Source organism: Phoxinus phoxinus (assembly GCF_949152265.1).
Source record: "Phoxinus phoxinus genome assembly, chromosome: 2".
In the NCBI taxonomy this organism is placed as follows: Eukaryota; Metazoa; Chordata; class Actinopteri; order Cypriniformes; family Leuciscidae; genus Phoxinus; species Phoxinus phoxinus.
Genome location: NC_136877.1, coordinates 28,130,347 through 28,147,562, shown reverse-complemented (window position 1 = coordinate 28,147,562; position 17,216 = coordinate 28,130,347). Strand labels below are relative to the sequence as shown.

Here is a 17,216-nt window from a genome sequence, read left to right as displayed (position 1 = left end):
CGCTGTAATGCTCATTCAGACAGGTCTGCTCTTTTCTCAGAAGTGATAACGAGTTTCTTCTGTCTTCATTTGCAGCGATGGTGGCGGAAGGAGTGGAACCTACATCCTGATTGACATGGTTCTAAATAAAATGGCCAAAGGTAAGAGCGCACAGCACAGATGAGGACGTGCTGTCATCACAACACAGTGAAGGTCTCGCCGTGCATTAGGGGATGATTGCGCTCTTTAATGAATGGCGAGGATCTCAAATGGCTAATGTGAAGAAAAGCGTGTGAAAACGTGAAGGACTGAGAAAAGCGTAGACATTCCCCTTAGATAATTTTTGCGGCTTGTGTCTTACCGCATTTCTCCTGTAAGCAACTGCGAAGGTTTCAGCTTCGCATACTATGATTGACTTTTTCACATGCAAATATTAAACGCTGCATAGAGTTGAACAAGTCATGTGAATCCAGCCACGGAGGCAGGATGTGCCTTCATAACCTGTCCGAATCACTTCTCCAGCACCGGCACCATTCTTCCTGACCCCATCTGGTGAGGTCACCCATGCATTTGCCTCCCCCCATCCTTCTCTATTCTGGTCACCGGTCCATCCCTACTCCTGACCCGACCATGGTCCGTAGCTTTTTCCATAATGGGGGATCAAAGGGCAGATGCAGGGGAGAGAGTCACATTTGTGCCTCTTTCCCATGCTGTCAGGGGCCCGGAGCCTCGGCCCTCATCGGCCCCCTCCATCTCCCTTTTGTCTCCTCTCTGGGAAGCAGGAGGGGCTCACAGGTTGCCCACTTTCCAGTGTTCCCTTGTGTGATCAAAGCCCTAGAAAGTCCTGAACAACAGAAATCTCCCTCTTCCATTCCCCCTTTCTCTCTCCTGTTCTTCATGTCTACCTCCTCTCTCTCGCTCCCTTTTTTCCTCAAACACCCCGTCGTATTTTTCTTTTGCTTTTCTTCATCTCTAGGAATGAATTGTAAATTAGTGAAGAATGCTGTTTTAATTCCAAAGGCTTTTCTTGTTAGATGCCCCCTCCTTTGCTCACTCTCTGTCTTTCCCCCTAAACTTCGGAATCTTGCACTTCTTAAGACATGAAAGTGTTGGAGCACTTTTGAGGCTGGAACCCCAGCTGCACTCGCTCCCTTTCAGAAAGCATCTATAAGGATTCCCGCTTTTCACTTTCCTTCGCCCTCAGACTCTCTCTCTCTCTATCAATCTGTGCAGAAGGGAGGGGGTAGTCTTTCTTTTCTTTTTGAAGAAAGAATGAATGAGAAATAAGGCCTTGTTAGACCTCTCCTGCTCTCCTCTCATTTATGAGGAGAAACAACAATGGACCTGTAGAAAAAGTCGTTCAAGCTAAAGGTGAAAGGGATATTTCTCCTAATCAGCCTTTTCACTCTTACCGCCATGTGAAAATGTTCATATTCACTTTACAGTTTTGGTTCAATCAGTGGTAGCGTTGTAAATGTGTATGGAGAAAAACAACAGCTCTACCTCATGTAAACTGGGTGCAGGTTCAGTATCTGTGACCACAGTCTCAGAATCTCCTAATGTAAGTGATTATGTGTTACAAGTCAAATGATCTGCAGGCCTTGACTAAATCTTCCAAATATAAACAAAGCATAAAATACTATAAACACAGGAAATATTGTCAGGTGACCTACAAAATCTAAATGAAATGATTTTATTACAATAAAAAAAATGTATGGTATATGACCGCATCAGTATGACTAAACTGACTAAACTCCTTGTGCTTTATGCATTTTTAGGCATGCATGAAAACGATATTAGCATCAACACCAGCGGACGATATTGTTTTGTTTATTCTAAGCGAGCTGCAGTTTTGTCATCTACCACTTTAAATGCTTGAGCTCTTTAAAGTTGTATGGATTCTTATTGGCTGTTGATGTTTTTATCATTCATCAGTTTAAAAAAAACATTCTGAAAGTGATTCCAACGATATTGTTTCTAAGTGCCGTTATCGTTATAGCTGTGGCGTGGACTCTGCTATTCTTTTGTTTTTAGAACTGTATCTTTATCATTATCGTTATAGTTATCATCCTTGGTGTGAATGGGCCTTTACACTTTTTATACTCTACAGATTAGATTTTTATCACTAGTAAAACTTATGTTGTTAATAAACCGCGAAGTTCTGCTAGATCCTTTTCATTTCTTTATTGTGAGCTAAAACAAGAAACAGTCTATAAGCTTTCTCCGGCGAATGTAATTCCACAGAAAAAGAGTGAGCGCTGGAGAGAGTGGAAGATGATCTATGATTACGCGCAGTACTTTGAACTCATGTTGTGTGGCTCTGTTGCAGGTGCTAAGGAGATTGATATTGCTGCTACCCTGGAGCACCTGAGGGACCAGAGATCAGGCATGGTACAGACCAAGGTAAGACGGCATGTAAAGCTCTCCGCTTAAAGAACAGCATAGAAGTGCGAGATGATGGACGTCAGGTGTTTAGGTTCTGCGGTAAAGATGTTGTACTTGAACCAGAATAAAATAAAATAATTCTCAAAATAAAATGTCAAACATATTATTTATTTAAAAAAATTAAGAAATGTTCTGTGAGAAAACTAAAATGTGTCTTTTAAAATCTAAATGTAGATGTGTGTTTTTTACTATCACTGCTACTGCTTTAATTTTCTCTCATGGATATGTATGTTCAAGGCAGATAAAGCACATTTTATGGTTGGATGTCTCTTTCATATAACAATAATTCAATATTAATGCTATTCAGTTTAATGCTATGATAACTTCATCGGAAAGGAAAGTTCAGTCAGCTGCCCTTTAAGCAATAATTGCAATTTCACCTGCACATATCGTCCTGAGACGTCTTGCACAATGCGACCCTAACCACACTGCTACAATTAACATCGATTTGTAATCTAAAACCACATAGTCAATAAAGCACCAAAAGACAGGCTCAGAAAATTAACTTGTAATTGATCACTTCTTCCATTACAAATGTGTTTTGTTGATGCCGCAAGCAACAACAATTTGAACATCAGCCAGCAGGGCCTAGAAAGTCTCACACAGTTTATGTTTATGATTTTTTTTAATATAAACTATGTTAAAGAAACATATATTTAGCAGTCTTGTGTTTGGAGATAGCAAGATATAGCAGCCCCCTCCTCAGAGCCAAACTGAATTACATAAGCTGTTTAGAAAAGATAAAGCCCTGACTACCATACCTGGTTAGACACTGTAAACTGAGATATTGAGCCTCCATGGATTGTGGCGGAAAGATAGCATTCAGTATGCAAATCTATTTAGAGGATACTGAAAATAATGAAAGTGATATTATATAAGGTATATTAGTATTATATTAGCTTCCTCCCTATTAGGATGTTTTTATTCATTTTTCATGTATTCAGGTTAGTGAAAAAGCTTTTTGGAGAAATCAACCTATTTGACAGAATAATCAGCTACTCAACTGTTCATTTTTTTTTGGTTCATTTATCATGATGTTCGACAAATTCGTTATATACAAGTTTCCCCACAAACAGTGATTTTTGATGAAGATGTTTTGTTGAATAATAGAATGATGAAAAAAAACTTGCTAAAAACTTTAGTTAGTATGTGACTGTATATTTTTGATATTCTGACTGTGATATAATACCTGGCTCTCTATTTTGCACTTATCTAACAGCAAAATAGTATTAATATTACTAGTGCATTGTAATTTTAATCGTGTAATTTAAACTAATGATTGCTCTTGTACACCAAGAACTTGCTGTTGTGTTTTGAGTCACTTTTAACATCATTTATTTAATTACTTACCTTAAGCCTAACATAACAGGTTATTGTCAAGTTCTGTTAAATGTGCTCATTTCTGGACTGTACAGTACAGTAATCTTCTCTTTACTGTACTGGGCTGCTCAGTCAATTCTCCAAAAGGCAACATATGTCTAAAGGATGCCCCCTCGCCCTCCACTTTTAGAACACTCTCAAAGCAGGTACTCGTGTGTGAAATTGGTCTGCCTCCTAAAATCCATTCCCCCCTCTCCATTCCTGGCCCAGAATAGGAATGTTTTGTGCATTTGCAGCTACTTGAGCTCTCGGCTTTTGTTTACCGTGGAAGAGAACCTCATAAACGGCTTGACTGATCAGATAAATATCCACAGCAATACCTCATCATGTCTGGAGAACATTGAGGCATTAATGTGACACCATCTAGTGGCAAAAGATGGTCACATTTACACTAATCCAAATCACCTTGTAGGCTATATGACAGTGAATGATATTTGTGAAAATGATCAGAATGTTCTCATGTCTCTAGCACAAGCTATTACTGCTACAAAGTGAAATAATAAAATAGTTGTTTAGTTTTTTTACTGACCTCACAAAAAGTGTAAAGACCTTCACTCTACACTCATTTTTGTTGGTTTCGAAACCTGAAAAGTGCATGTGAACACTAATCCAAGAGGGTTTTTCATCCGTTTCTTGTTTTGTGAATCTTTGCATCTAACTTAACGCCCACTTTAGCTTGTTTATTCCGTGGCCTGCAGTGGGAGGCTTCAGTTTCAAACGTTAGATTTGAGGGTTGCTCTTCAGACAATGATCGATCTTCACGGGGCGGCCCTCAGGGAAGAGACAGACTTTGAGTCATAGTTTGAACAGTCACGCATTCTCTGCAGCTTTTAACACACACATCTACACAAGGAAAGTGCACACATTGGTGTTTTTCGTCTTCTTCTGTCTGTCCTTTTTTATTATTCTTATTATGTTCTCCATTATCCTTTCTTCTGCGAAATGTATCACTGGCATCTGTTGTGCTTAGTGTAAAATGTCTGTGTTTTTCCAAGTACTTAGCTTCCGCTTTCTCTCCTTCTGTCTTCAGGAACAGTTTGAGTTTGCATTGACTGCTGTAGCAGAAGAGGTGAACGCCATCCTGAAAGCTCTGCCTCAGTGAAGGACACTTTCACAAACACTTCCAACCTGTTTTCTTCCTCTCTTCTCTGTGTAACCTAGATGATTATGAAAATGGACAATGTCAAGCTCTATCCAGATTCAGACGCATTGTATTGCATAAGACATTTCTTTGTACTAAGTGTGTCTACAATTCTATAGCATTGAAATAATTGTTTAGAACGATATTCAACTAGCCAACAAGGCATGCAATCGTAGATTGTATTTGCAGCTCGAATTGGTGTTTACATACCCACTAGTTGTGATATGAAATATCTGAAATATAAGTGTTTGTGTGAAGCAGATGTGATCTTAGCAGTGTTGTATTACACCATATTAGTCCACTGCAGTTATGTTCTTATGCAGTGAGTTCATGTGACTACACTTTATAGTTTTGGATGAGAAATACTAATGCGGAAATGAGAATACTACAGAATATTACAGTGCTCAGTTGTGATCTCCTTGGAATCAACTCTCGTTGTTGTGATATATTGTTTCAAGATCAACTAATAAACAGATTTTATTACATAGAGATTAATTGATTATACATACAGAATGAACCATGTGATTAAAAATGGTCTGCCAAAATGTTATTGTATATATTATTTTTGTGTGTGTGCAATATATAAAAGTAACATAATAAATCTCAAAATGCTGAAGCTTGAGTGATAATTGCATTCATGAATCATTTTGTGTATAATGGAGGGAGAAAGACAGAATGAGAGATTTTCTTCAAATGATTTGTCACTCCTGAATCTCCTAAATCTGTTCAGGAACCCGTGCCGTTCAGGGCCGTTTTCAGTTTTACTCATCCTTGAACAACTAATACAGACTAATGTATACATAATACAAATGTATTTTTGTTCAAATTATTCCGAAACTTTTCTCCTAGACGCATACATAAATATTCACACCTCTCAATTTCCTGTCTGCAGTGCTTTTATTGACAGCACTTATGACGTCCATGTGCCTTCCTGCTATTTCTGTGTTGATTTGCATGCTATTTGCATATGTATCTGTCGCTTAACCTGCGTCTTATCAGTATGCAACCAATCTGAATGTAAGGGGGGCATGCTAATCATCTTATGAATAACTATATGGTAACCATAATTGTGCATGTTTAATTGGTCGTCATCAGAGGGATACAAGTTTATTAGAAAAAATTACGGATGGTAATTGCTTCCTGCAGCAACTAGAGCATTATGCAGGATTGTGATATGCTGTCGTCTCCCGTTCAGGGAATTCATATTTCCTGGTATCGTTCAGCACTGCTAACACGATTAATTATTGCGTTTGGCGACAACTAGTTTAACTCAAGCTGATTTTTTAATTAACTTAGTTTCACTATCATTCATTTTAAAATCCATCCATTTAAATTGTCCTTGATAATTTGCATTCTGATTATTCTCATCTGTTCCAAGTTGCTTAAATCAGAGTGTCATTATCCATTTTCTTTTCTCGCTCTCATTTTTACCAACACACTGTCAGAGAAAAGACATTACTATTAATACTATCAGTTCTAAATTATTCGATTGCATTACATTCACTGACACACTAGAACTGCAAAGATTGTTTAGCTTGAAAGACCTCAAGTGACCCAAAACTTGGTTTGGAAGTCCTCAAGTGACCCAAAACTTGGTTTGGAAGTTATGGGAGTTATGTTAGATGTCACAAGCATAACAAAATTCAAAGCTTAGTATCCTCAGAATTACATAATTTGCATGCATGAATAAAAATACAGATCCAAACTAAAAGACGAGCCTTGCAGATGATCACTAAATCGAACAAGTAGCATCAGAAAATCTGTTTTGTGGAATATATTCAGAGCGGAGAGATGAAAACAGCATTCTAATTGGTTTAACACATGTTAAATCAGTACATAAGCATTTGACTGTAAGTGATCACAAATGACCTTGTGTGTTTTTGTAAGAGCTTTACTTCTACTGCCACTGCATTAGAGGATAAAAAGGAAGAAACTGCAAACGCACACACTGACAGATAGAACGATTCAAATGACTAATCAGTTCTTATCTAAAATACTTTTGGAATTTGTAATGCCGGCCACAACTTGTTAAATATGATTGAATGCAGAGATACACTTATGTCACATGATTAGAATCATAGATAAATGTTTTATTACTAATGTTTTAATGCCATTTAACAATAGAATGCCTTTGCTGTGTCTTGATTTTATATAGTTTTAGACTTGAATATATAGTGGCAATGTTCTTAGCAAGTAAATCACAATGTAATATCATTTAAAAGTGTAATTATTTCATACAAACATGAATGTTACATCTCCCATTGATATGCAGGAAAGGAAAAATGTTAGGAAACATCATTATGTGCCATGTCTGTGCTTGTATTTTTATCATGCTCGTTTATGTTCAAATATTTCCTTAATCACTTTAGATTGTGATATGTTTCCCACTGTGCTTTTGGACTTTTAGTTTGGAGTTTTGCTTAGTTCCTGTCTTAGTCTCTCACATACAGTAACAGTCTTGAGTCTTTAAACCCTTGTGTTTCCTGTGTTTATTGTCTGGTGCTGTTCTTTTATGGATGTTCCGTCGGCGTTGTCCTCAGTTCTGTTCCTCGGTTTTTGTCGCTGTTATTAAATAACACTCTTGCGTTCATCGCCGTTACAGATATTATGAATATGGTCAGTTCATCTCATGTGTAAGGGTTCCCACAATATTCTGATATCACTTTACTGATGTGAAGAAAGTGAGATTTCCCAGCTCAGAATTTTTCATCGTGAACGGACTAAAAGTTACGATTAGAAGTCCTCCAGAGTATGTGACTCAATCAGAGCCCTGTAGTGAAGCTCACTTAGAAACCCAATTATCTTTCTATATTATTCCCAAGTCCCCTCTGACAATCACTGGCCCAGTATCCCAGCTCTTTAAGAGGACCCTTTTCAATAGGAGATTCCCTTCAATAGTACTTCAAACTCAGTTCCAATCCAGCTCATAATCATGTCTTTGCACCCGTTACCCTAAGAAATAGCCTGAGGCAAACCAAAAAAGATGACAAAGAGAATCTCATGTTTAAGTGCAGTTTGGTAAATACAAACTTGCTGTGGAAATAATTAAGACACACGTAATGACATATAAAACAGCTTTAATAGTATGTCCACCTACAGTATATAAGAGATATTCAAAGAGCCAATTGGGTCTGTCTGAAATAGGCTGTGTGGCTTTCCTTTTTGCAGACTATGCATATTTCCAATGAATGTCTTTAGGCATTGTGCAAAAGATCTGACATAATTTGTTGGTCTTAAATCAGAAGGTCTTTAGATAATCTAGCAAGCACTTCTTGATTTGCCAGCAACATTTGTGAAAAGGGGCTGCTTTTAAAAGTACCTGTTAGATCAATAGGTGTCTGCACAGGTAGCCAGTTTTACCCCTAAAAAACAATGGTGAACCCTGGTTGTTCGGCTTGGACGACTTCCAGAAGAAGCATGTGGGAAGTGCTCCAGGTCTCCTTGAGATGGCTGACTGAAGCTGGGCTTGTTTTCTCCCATCTGTAATGAGAGGGGAGCAGATTGCAGCAGTAGCGTCTCATGTCTGGCCAGGACCCCTGCTCGCTTTGATCTCCTATAAAACACAAACAAGCTTTTTAAACATGGTGCTACAAGGCAGAGACTCTCACCATGTTCTCCACTGCAACGAACCTATGAATAGAGGAAACATGAAAAGGAGTTTACACACACACACACACACACACAACACACACACATACACAAGCGTTCCCACTCACCCAATGGCTTCATATGCTAGAATATGGATGGAGCTCTTTATGAAGCATCTTTCATGCCCTCATCAGACTCTTTTAGAGAAAATGTAATACAAAACAAATTAGGTTGATTTTAGAATTAATTTAAAAAAGGTTAGCAAAATGTATTATTCATTTGGTCACACTTTAGTTTAGGGTCCAATTCTCTCTTTTAACTTTTGCTCAATAAACTCCTAAATTATACTACTTATTAATAGTTAGTAAGGTAGTTGTTAAGTTTAGGTATCGGGAAGGATTAAGGGGTGTAGAATATGGTCATGCAGAATAAGGAATGAATATATGCTTTATAAGTAATAATAAACAGTAATAATAAACATAATATGCATGCTAATAAGCAACTAATAGTGAGAATTGGACCATAAACTAAAGTGTTACCATTAAGTGTATTACTATTATTGGTATTATTACATAGCCAGGTTTATTAAAAACATACATAACATTTGCATAATAACCAATTCCAAATTCCAAAAAGTTTTTGGGAAAGAAATTAATATTTTTGTACAGCAAGAATGCATCAAGTTGATCAAAAGTGACAGTAAATACATTTATAATGTTACGAAATATTTCTATTTCAAATAAATGCTGTTCTTTTGAACTTTCTATTCATCAAAGAATCTGTTTCCACAAAAAAATACTAAGAAATATTAAGAATCATTAATATTAGAATGATTTGTGGCACTGAATTTTTGCTTTGTCAACACAGGAATAAATAACATTTTAAAATATGCAAATGTACAGTATATACATTTTGGTTGCACCAGATGATTTTACACCCAAGGTGACTTCCTTGTTGAGGAAGTGAGAGTTAGTTGGATAAGGGAAATCTCCTGATCTGAATAAGAATCTCCTCTCATTACACCTCATGCTCTCGCACGGTTTTTAACCATGGAGGAATCACAAGGAGGGGCTGACAACACAAACAAGGAGAAAGAAAAAAAAACAGACTGACATTTCACAAGCTTTCATCTCTGTCCCATCATGCATCAGGGGACACTTCTGGCATTTTGTCTCCTCTTTTTTCCTTGTTTTCATCAGTGTCGTTGACGGAGGTCACCCCCGTGACCCCAATATTGCAAACTGTCACTCAGAGTAAGTGAGTTTATCAACACACATCTAATCGGCCAGCCTCTCCACAGGGACTTTAACCATCTGCATACTGAGATTGGCTTTTCCCTCCTTTTCCTGCTCTGAGTCGAGGAGGCGTCACCCTGTGCTCGCATAATTATGAACGATAAAGAGCGGCGCTAACAAGAATGTCATGGTATATTAGTGTCACCGACGCATTTAGACACCTAAATGATATGAATTCTGTAGTTGAAAGTCAGAGGTCAACGATGATATGGGAGGCTCAAGATACAATTCTGAATCTTAAAGGTGCTGTATGTAATTTTTTTATGTAAAGCATAAAAAATATAATATGCTTGCAGATATTTAGGAAACACTAAGTTCACATACTCGTTTCACAGAAAAAGCTATGCCACACCCAGTTATTCTACTTCTAAATGTGCGTTCCTTGTCAGAATGTCTGTTTTTGTTTTGGTCTGTGCAGTCCCGCCCACTGCCGATTTACTCTGTAGTATTTCGACACCTCTTGGCCGCCTATTGATGGACAACACTGCTTATTGCAGCCATTGACACAAGCAAACAAACTGGGTCAGAGATTGCAGATTCCACCCAACCTAATAAGCCTTAGCATCCATCTGTCCTGTATGTCCAGAGACATATTAAACACGGATAAATCAACTTACAGTCTAAGTGCTCGTCGCCTTTCATTGTCAGCGTTTGTTCGTGTTGCATGTCCTCAATCTGGCATCCCGCACGAGCGTCGAGTCTGAGGAGGTGGCGGGGGAAACAACTCTCTCCAATATTTTTAATTTAGACTGCAGTACCCATTTTAACCGCTAGCTGTTAATATTACATACTGTACCTTTAACAAATTATCATATATGGTATGATCTGTGACTCTGCAGAAACACCAAACAAGCAGCAGTATACAGTACATAAGCAGCATTAGTACACGAAAATCAGAAACGTGCTGATGTGTAATTTAGGCAATAATTATGTTCCTGCTGCCTTTTTCTGCATGTGTCACTATTTGTTTCAATATGGGGCTGTATTCCAGATAATTGTTAGGTTTTACAATACGCGTGTGACCTTATTCTCCCCCCTACTGTTGCAAGTGAGCTCTTTTTTTGGTAAGCTTTTTTTGTGAGACCATGTGCTGTCACCGTGTAGGTGTGCATGTGTTTCTGTGTTAGTGACATTGAAACAGCGGGCTCCATATTGTCCTTCATCTGTTTATGGTAATTATGGCTTTTGTACCTTCTCAGCACAGGAGGCTAGTCAGCCCGATTCCATACGAAAGGTTCAAATGCTTTATTGGGGAACAGCTGCACTAGTTAAAAAAAAAACCTTTGTATCAAAGCATGTGTGTGTTTTCCTTTTCTTATATAAAGGATGAAATATCATGCGCTTGTCACAGCAAAATCCCTCCCTATGTTCATTGTGCGAAAATTCACTAACGTGTTATTAAAAATGCTCGCAGCCATTGTAAAGACGACCCGCACGTTCAGACCGAGGTGGAGAGCTGATTACGCATTTTAATGAGACTGTGATTCACAGCAAGAAAAAGGTGAATAAAAGACTGAAAAACAAAATGTGTCATGCCAAACAATAAGCTGCAACAACTATATCTGCATTCTGACAAAGTTACATAAAACACTGGAACGGGCTGCTGTAATTCTCAGACATGCCGTTCATTTCGGCTAAATGTGGAGGACATGTCTGTGTAACTTTGCTCTTTATATTGACAGCCAAAGTGGTCCAATAAGGGTCTCATCCTATTTCACACTTGCTGTTAGGCACATCCTTCTCTCTTCGTACTCCAGATGTTTTTTTCTCTCGTTTCATCCCTATTCCTCCCCAATTTTCCTCTGGACCTCTCATATCCGACTGTCCTTTCTCCCTCTCTCAGTGCCTTGTCACTCATCAGTGGCTAATCTCTTAGGTTAGTGGAGGTCAGGTAAGATCAAGAGGCCAACTCCCTGGTGCTTCTGCTGAACAAATAACAGATAGTGAACTCTGAACCTCGCCTTTGCATGAGAATCAACATCATTTTTCTGCAGCTGGTTACCACAGCAACCAGGACTCTGCCAAACGCCTGCCCTAGGGTTTGAGACACCCCCCTTTTCTTCCCCCTTCTCTCTCTCTCTCTCTCTCTCTCTCTCTCTCTCTCTCTCTCTCTCTCTCTCTCTCTCTCTCACTTACTCCTCTCTCATCTGCATCACAGATGAGCCCTCTCTCTACTCTGCACAAAAAAGAGGGGAAAAAAATCATTCATCCATAATTCATTGTGTGTGTCCCACCCCCCTTCCGGCACGACAGCCCATCCTAGTAACAGGAACCTAGCAACAGCAACAACTCGCCACTCGGCTTTCAGCCTATGGGGAACTTTCAAATCTCATCAAATTCTACCAATAGGGTGAGAGAGGAGAGGAGAGGAGTGAAGGGGAGAATATGGTTTTTCTAGACAACTGCTACACAGTCAGGGTGTGTTCCAATCATCCAATAGTGCCCTGAAAAGTGAATTTCAAGAGGGATTCATCTTAAGTGAGTATAAATCACATTGCAACATTTTCACTAAATAAAAGGATTTCAAGCATGTTGATTTATATTTACTGATTTATAATGTTTTATGTTATAAATTATAAATTATATACATATTGATGTAATTACTACCGGTATGTTATTTATTATATCAATGGCATTTATATAATAATATATAATATTTATATAATAATTTTACGTATAGTTATATAATGGTTATTTGCAGTACATAATGTCATCATACTCAAAACAATTAATCTGCAGCATTTCCAGTGTTTGATGACTGACTTTGCATGACATTCCAAACTAAACGCAAAAATGTTTTTGAAATATTGTGAAATTTACCACTGGAAGCAAAACTAAAGTAATAAGTAAAACATTTACTGTTTACTGTATAAAAGTCTTAGGTATGTTAGTATTTCCACCCCCCATTTGTATCTTTTGCTGTAGTGTGTCAGTAGGAAATACTGTATCAGTTCACATTTCCACACATTCATTTTGTCATCAATTGTAATAATCTAGTGAATTTCTTGTATGCACAAGTAGCCGGTATTCTCCACACAGAAATCTGATCTCACCATCATCGAGTCCATCTGGGATTACAAGAAGAAACAGAAAAAATTGAGACAGACTAAATCCAGAAGAACTGTGGAAACGTCTTAAAGACACTTGAAGAAACCTTCCTGCAAATCTACAGTACTGTGAAAAGTTTTAGACACTTGTGTAAAAATGTAAAGTGAGGATGATTTCAAAACGAATGTCATAAGTAGATTTTTATTTATTTATTAAAGGAGAACTCCGGTGCAAAATGAACCTTTGGTCTAATTACACATTGTTACCTAGTCAACCGTTATCTGAGATTTGTTTTCATGATTATCGAATGTAAATAGTTGTATCTCTAAAAACAGTTTAGCCTATAACGCTAGTATATGGGGCATTGAGTAATGACAAATAAAAATCGCTTGTTAATACCACTAACAAGGCTCAAAATAGCCCCACACTAACACGGTAGCATAATGAGGGTCCCTACATGCAAACTGAAGCATTGAGAACTGTGTAAGTGTCCAGACAGTTTAATAAGAAGATATTTTATACATACAGTCAACTTCACGAATACAAGCAGAATCCATCTTTAAAAAACAGACTCTATCAGTCGATCTACGAACAGCCGATCCAAATGCGCTGAACTGTGTAGAATCTCATATGGTCCAGCGCATTTGGATCGGTGGTTCGTAGATCGATTGATAGAGTCTGTTTTTCAAAGATGGATTCTGCTTGTATACGTGAAGTTGACTGTATGTATAAAATATCTTCTTATTAAACTGTCTGGACACTTACACAGTTCTCAATGCTTCGGTTTGCATGTAGGGACCCTCATTATGCTACCGTGTTAGTGTGGGGCTATTTTGAGCCTTGTTAGTGGTATTAACAAGCGATTTTTATTTGTCATTACTCAATGCCCCATATACTAGCGTTATACTAGCGTTATAGGCTAAACTGTTTTTAGAGATAAAACTATTTACATTCGATAATCATGAAAACAAATCTCAGATAACGGTTGACTAGGTAACAATGTGTAATTAGACCAAAGGTTCATTTTGCACCGGAGTTCTCCTTTAACTTCTATTAACTAAATCAAATGAATATTTGGTGTGACCACCCTTTGGTTTTAAACAGCTTTTGTCCAGGTCCACTTGCACATCGTTTTTCAGGTAGCTTTGCAGGTCGGTTTCTTCAAACGTCTTAGAGACGTTGCCGCAGTTCCTCTGGATTTAGTCTGTCTCAGTTTTTTTCTATTTTTTCTTTATGTAATCACAGATGGACTCGATGATTGTCAGATCTCCATGTGGAAACCAAAAACATTTGGTTTTCAGACTCCTTGTGCATACAAAAATCTCACTGGATTATTACAATTAATGGCAAAAGGAATGTTTGGAAATGTAAATTGGTATGTCCTACTGACACACTACAGCAAACTATATAAATAACTGGCTTAAAACCTTTTTTTGTGAAAATCCTAACATGCCTAAGACTTTTGCACAGTACTGTATGTATTTTTTTAAATAAATACAGGTTGAAATATTATATTAACTTATAGTCGGACTATTTAAGCTCGTACAGGAACACACAACGCTAGTACAGAATAACGAATTCTGATCATTAAAATTTTTCCATTTATATTGGTTTACGCTCTTGCACGCCATCTCCTCTTATGGAGTCAGAAGCATCTGAGGTCGCTTCGTGTCATTCACACCCCACTGGAGAGTTGAATCGTGCAGCCGACGAGCTCTCACGACTTCTGCCTTATCCCGGGGAATGGAGACTCCATCCCCAGACGGTTCAGCTGATTTGGGAACAGTTCGGCAACGCACAGGTAGATCTGTTTGCCTCCCCAGACACTTCCCACTGCCGCTGGTTTTACTCCCTGACCAAGGGGACCCTCGGCTCGGATGCACTAGCGCACAGCGCCATTCCACTCCACCATTCCACTCCACTCCACGTACTGGATATGTGCGCTATTTTACTCAGATAAGTTCTCCATAGACCCTGAGTTTCTCCTGCACTGTCGTTGCCATCACCAGAGTGCATGCCTGGTTGGTCAGGCCTCGTGATCGGTTAGGTGCCTCCATATGCATGGTTCCCCGCTTGGACAACCCCCACATGTGTATTTCCACGGTAAGTCTCTTCCGAGCACGTTGAAATATTCCACCCTGCGGGCTGGATACCTCTGAGTTCTCCATATGTATCCCGTACTCGGGTCATATGTGTATTTTAAGTCCTCCCTGCGGGGTAGGCACGGTCACATATCCCATCTGGGATATGCTACCCAGTGTACCTTGGTATTCTTGCGTTAGCCTGGCCCTTCACTCGTGCCAGCCTCACGACAAGGAGCTGGGACTTGCACAGGACACTGGATGACAGCCGCATAGGCGAGATTAGATTGGGACCCCCATTTCGTCAGTCACTGACTTAACTCGTAGTGACTGACTGAAAGGGAACGTCTCGATTACGTATGTAACTCGCGGCTCCTTTTATCCCTACACGGTGGAGCGGAGTTCGCAATGCAATTCCGCAGACCCATGGTATTTTCATACCATTGGCTTGTTTTCTAATACTCGAAGGTGATAGGGCTCTCTAGCGACACCCCCATTTCGTCAGTCACTGACGTAACGTCTCCGTTCCCTCCTTCAGGGAACGAGGGTTACATGCGTAGCCTCCTTGTTAGAGGGACCGCCTCCCATACCGGACCTCCCAGACCTGGGTTCGAGGCCCGCACAGAGCGGGGCAAGTAGGACCTTAGGGGTTACACAATAATGTGCATTTTACAATAAAGTTGGTTGTCCTTTAAAAATAGTTCAGCTGCTCTGTTCTAAGTACCTATGGATCACAGCTGAATACGGTTGTCACTCCTCTTAACTGAGTTCTGATCACAGATATTTCAGTAATTCACAATAGTGAACCGCAATCTACAACTGAGTTTACTCCCGAAAAGTCAGGTATAGCAACATGACATCATGACTTTGCGTAAACATACACTGCCAAGTGGCGTGTTATCTGTACGCATTTTGAGCTATCCGCGTGTATGTCTACGCCGTGTGTATGTCTACGCCCTAGTATGGGTAGGTTTAGGATTAGTTGTGGGTGAGGGGTTAGGATTAGAAGTGCGGTTAGGATTAGGGAATCAGGTACTGACTTCAACGAGAGGGGTAATAATTTGGCAGGGAGTCAAAATTCGGCACAACGTCCGGACACAACAACGAACCATTAACCCCGCATGTGATTCCGCGTGTATGGCTACGCCGTGATTGAAAAACACGCCAAAAAGCGATTATGCATCTTGATAGCACGCCGAATGGAATACGAATTGGCGTGTCATACATACGCCATTTCATGAGATCAGTCTGGGTATAGTGACAGCATAAGTTATTTATTATGCTGTTAGCATAAAGCCTACATTGTTATGTGTACAGAATTTTTTTTTAACTGAACAGCTAGTTGCTGCTGTGACATGCCTGCTTTGGACCTCATTCTCGTTTGTAGTTTATGGTGGCTGTGAGAACTCAAAGCGTTGCTATGGTTATTATCATGTCAATTATCGCAATTTCGTGAGTAAGTTTCATACAATAATTGAGTCTATGCATGATCACTTGCTTTTATCCCCAGTGCCAACTGCAACTTCCAGTGCAGCGTAGTGCATGACAATTGTGAGAGAATTAAGCACAAAATTAAATCTTAAGGAAGTGTCGCACAAAATTAAATCTTTAGGAAGTGTCACACAACAGGAAAAAGAAGATTGTTACTGAGATGATCCGCCTTTATGCTGGAGGTATTTAAAGCTTTTGGAACTCATTATGTTGTGTTTTAATATAATATGGTTATTTGCTCGTGATCATTGCGCTATTTTAGAAAAGTAAAATAGCAGACAAAACTTTTATGTCTTAGATCATATCATTTGAATCAATTTTGCATATTTCTTTTCCTAAACAAATTAAAAAGAAATCTATGACATAGTGTATATGTTGTAGAAAGAAAAAACTCCTGTCAACTTTGATGGTACAATTTAGACATTCTACTAACTATAAGTAACTTTGCAACTACAAGTCATCTAACTCTCATCAGAGTAGTAGACTGTAGTAGACGGTTAGATTAGGGATAGGTGTTAGGGTTCAGGTTAAATAAGTTGACATGTAATTGCAAAGTTACTTAGTCATTAGAATGTCTATTGGAGGAGGGTCATAAAAATAAAGTGTTAGCAGATATTAAGCAAAGACAGTCTATGAATACTCTAATGAGAGTTGACATGTAGTTGCAAATTTACTTGTAGTTAGAATGTCTAAAGTGGACTAAAATAAAGTGTTACCTCATTTCATCTTTTTAAGATAGCATTTAATCTTCAAATATTGTATTTCCCT

General features: G+C 38.8%; 2 protein-coding genes across 3 annotated transcripts in view; one reads left to right on the top strand and one right to left on the bottom strand.

Moving 5' to 3' along the window:
- Positions 1-5,572, top strand: part of ptprn2 (protein tyrosine phosphatase receptor type N2) — a 263,055-nt gene extending 257,483 nt beyond the window's left edge. For both annotated transcript variants that reach the window (XM_079604877.1, XM_079604878.1), the window contains exons 21-23: positions 76-140; positions 2,309-2,382; positions 4,835-5,572. In XM_079604877.1, the coding sequence (XP_079461003.1) occupies positions 76-140; positions 2,309-2,382; positions 4,835-4,906 (211 nt within the window). In that variant the 3' untranslated portion in view covers positions 4,907-5,572. The remainder of the gene's footprint in view (positions 1-75; positions 141-2,308; positions 2,383-4,834) is intronic.
- Positions 5,573-8,447: 2,875 nt separating this feature from the next.
- Positions 8,448-17,216, bottom strand: part of dnajb6b (DnaJ heat shock protein family (Hsp40) member B6b) — a 49,458-nt gene continuing 40,689 nt past the window's right edge. Inside the window, exon 11 of the mRNA XM_079604885.1 lies at positions 8,448-8,498. Within this exon, the coding sequence (XP_079461011.1) occupies positions 8,463-8,498 (36 nt within the window). The 3' untranslated portion in view covers positions 8,448-8,462. The remainder of the gene's footprint in view (positions 8,499-17,216) is intronic.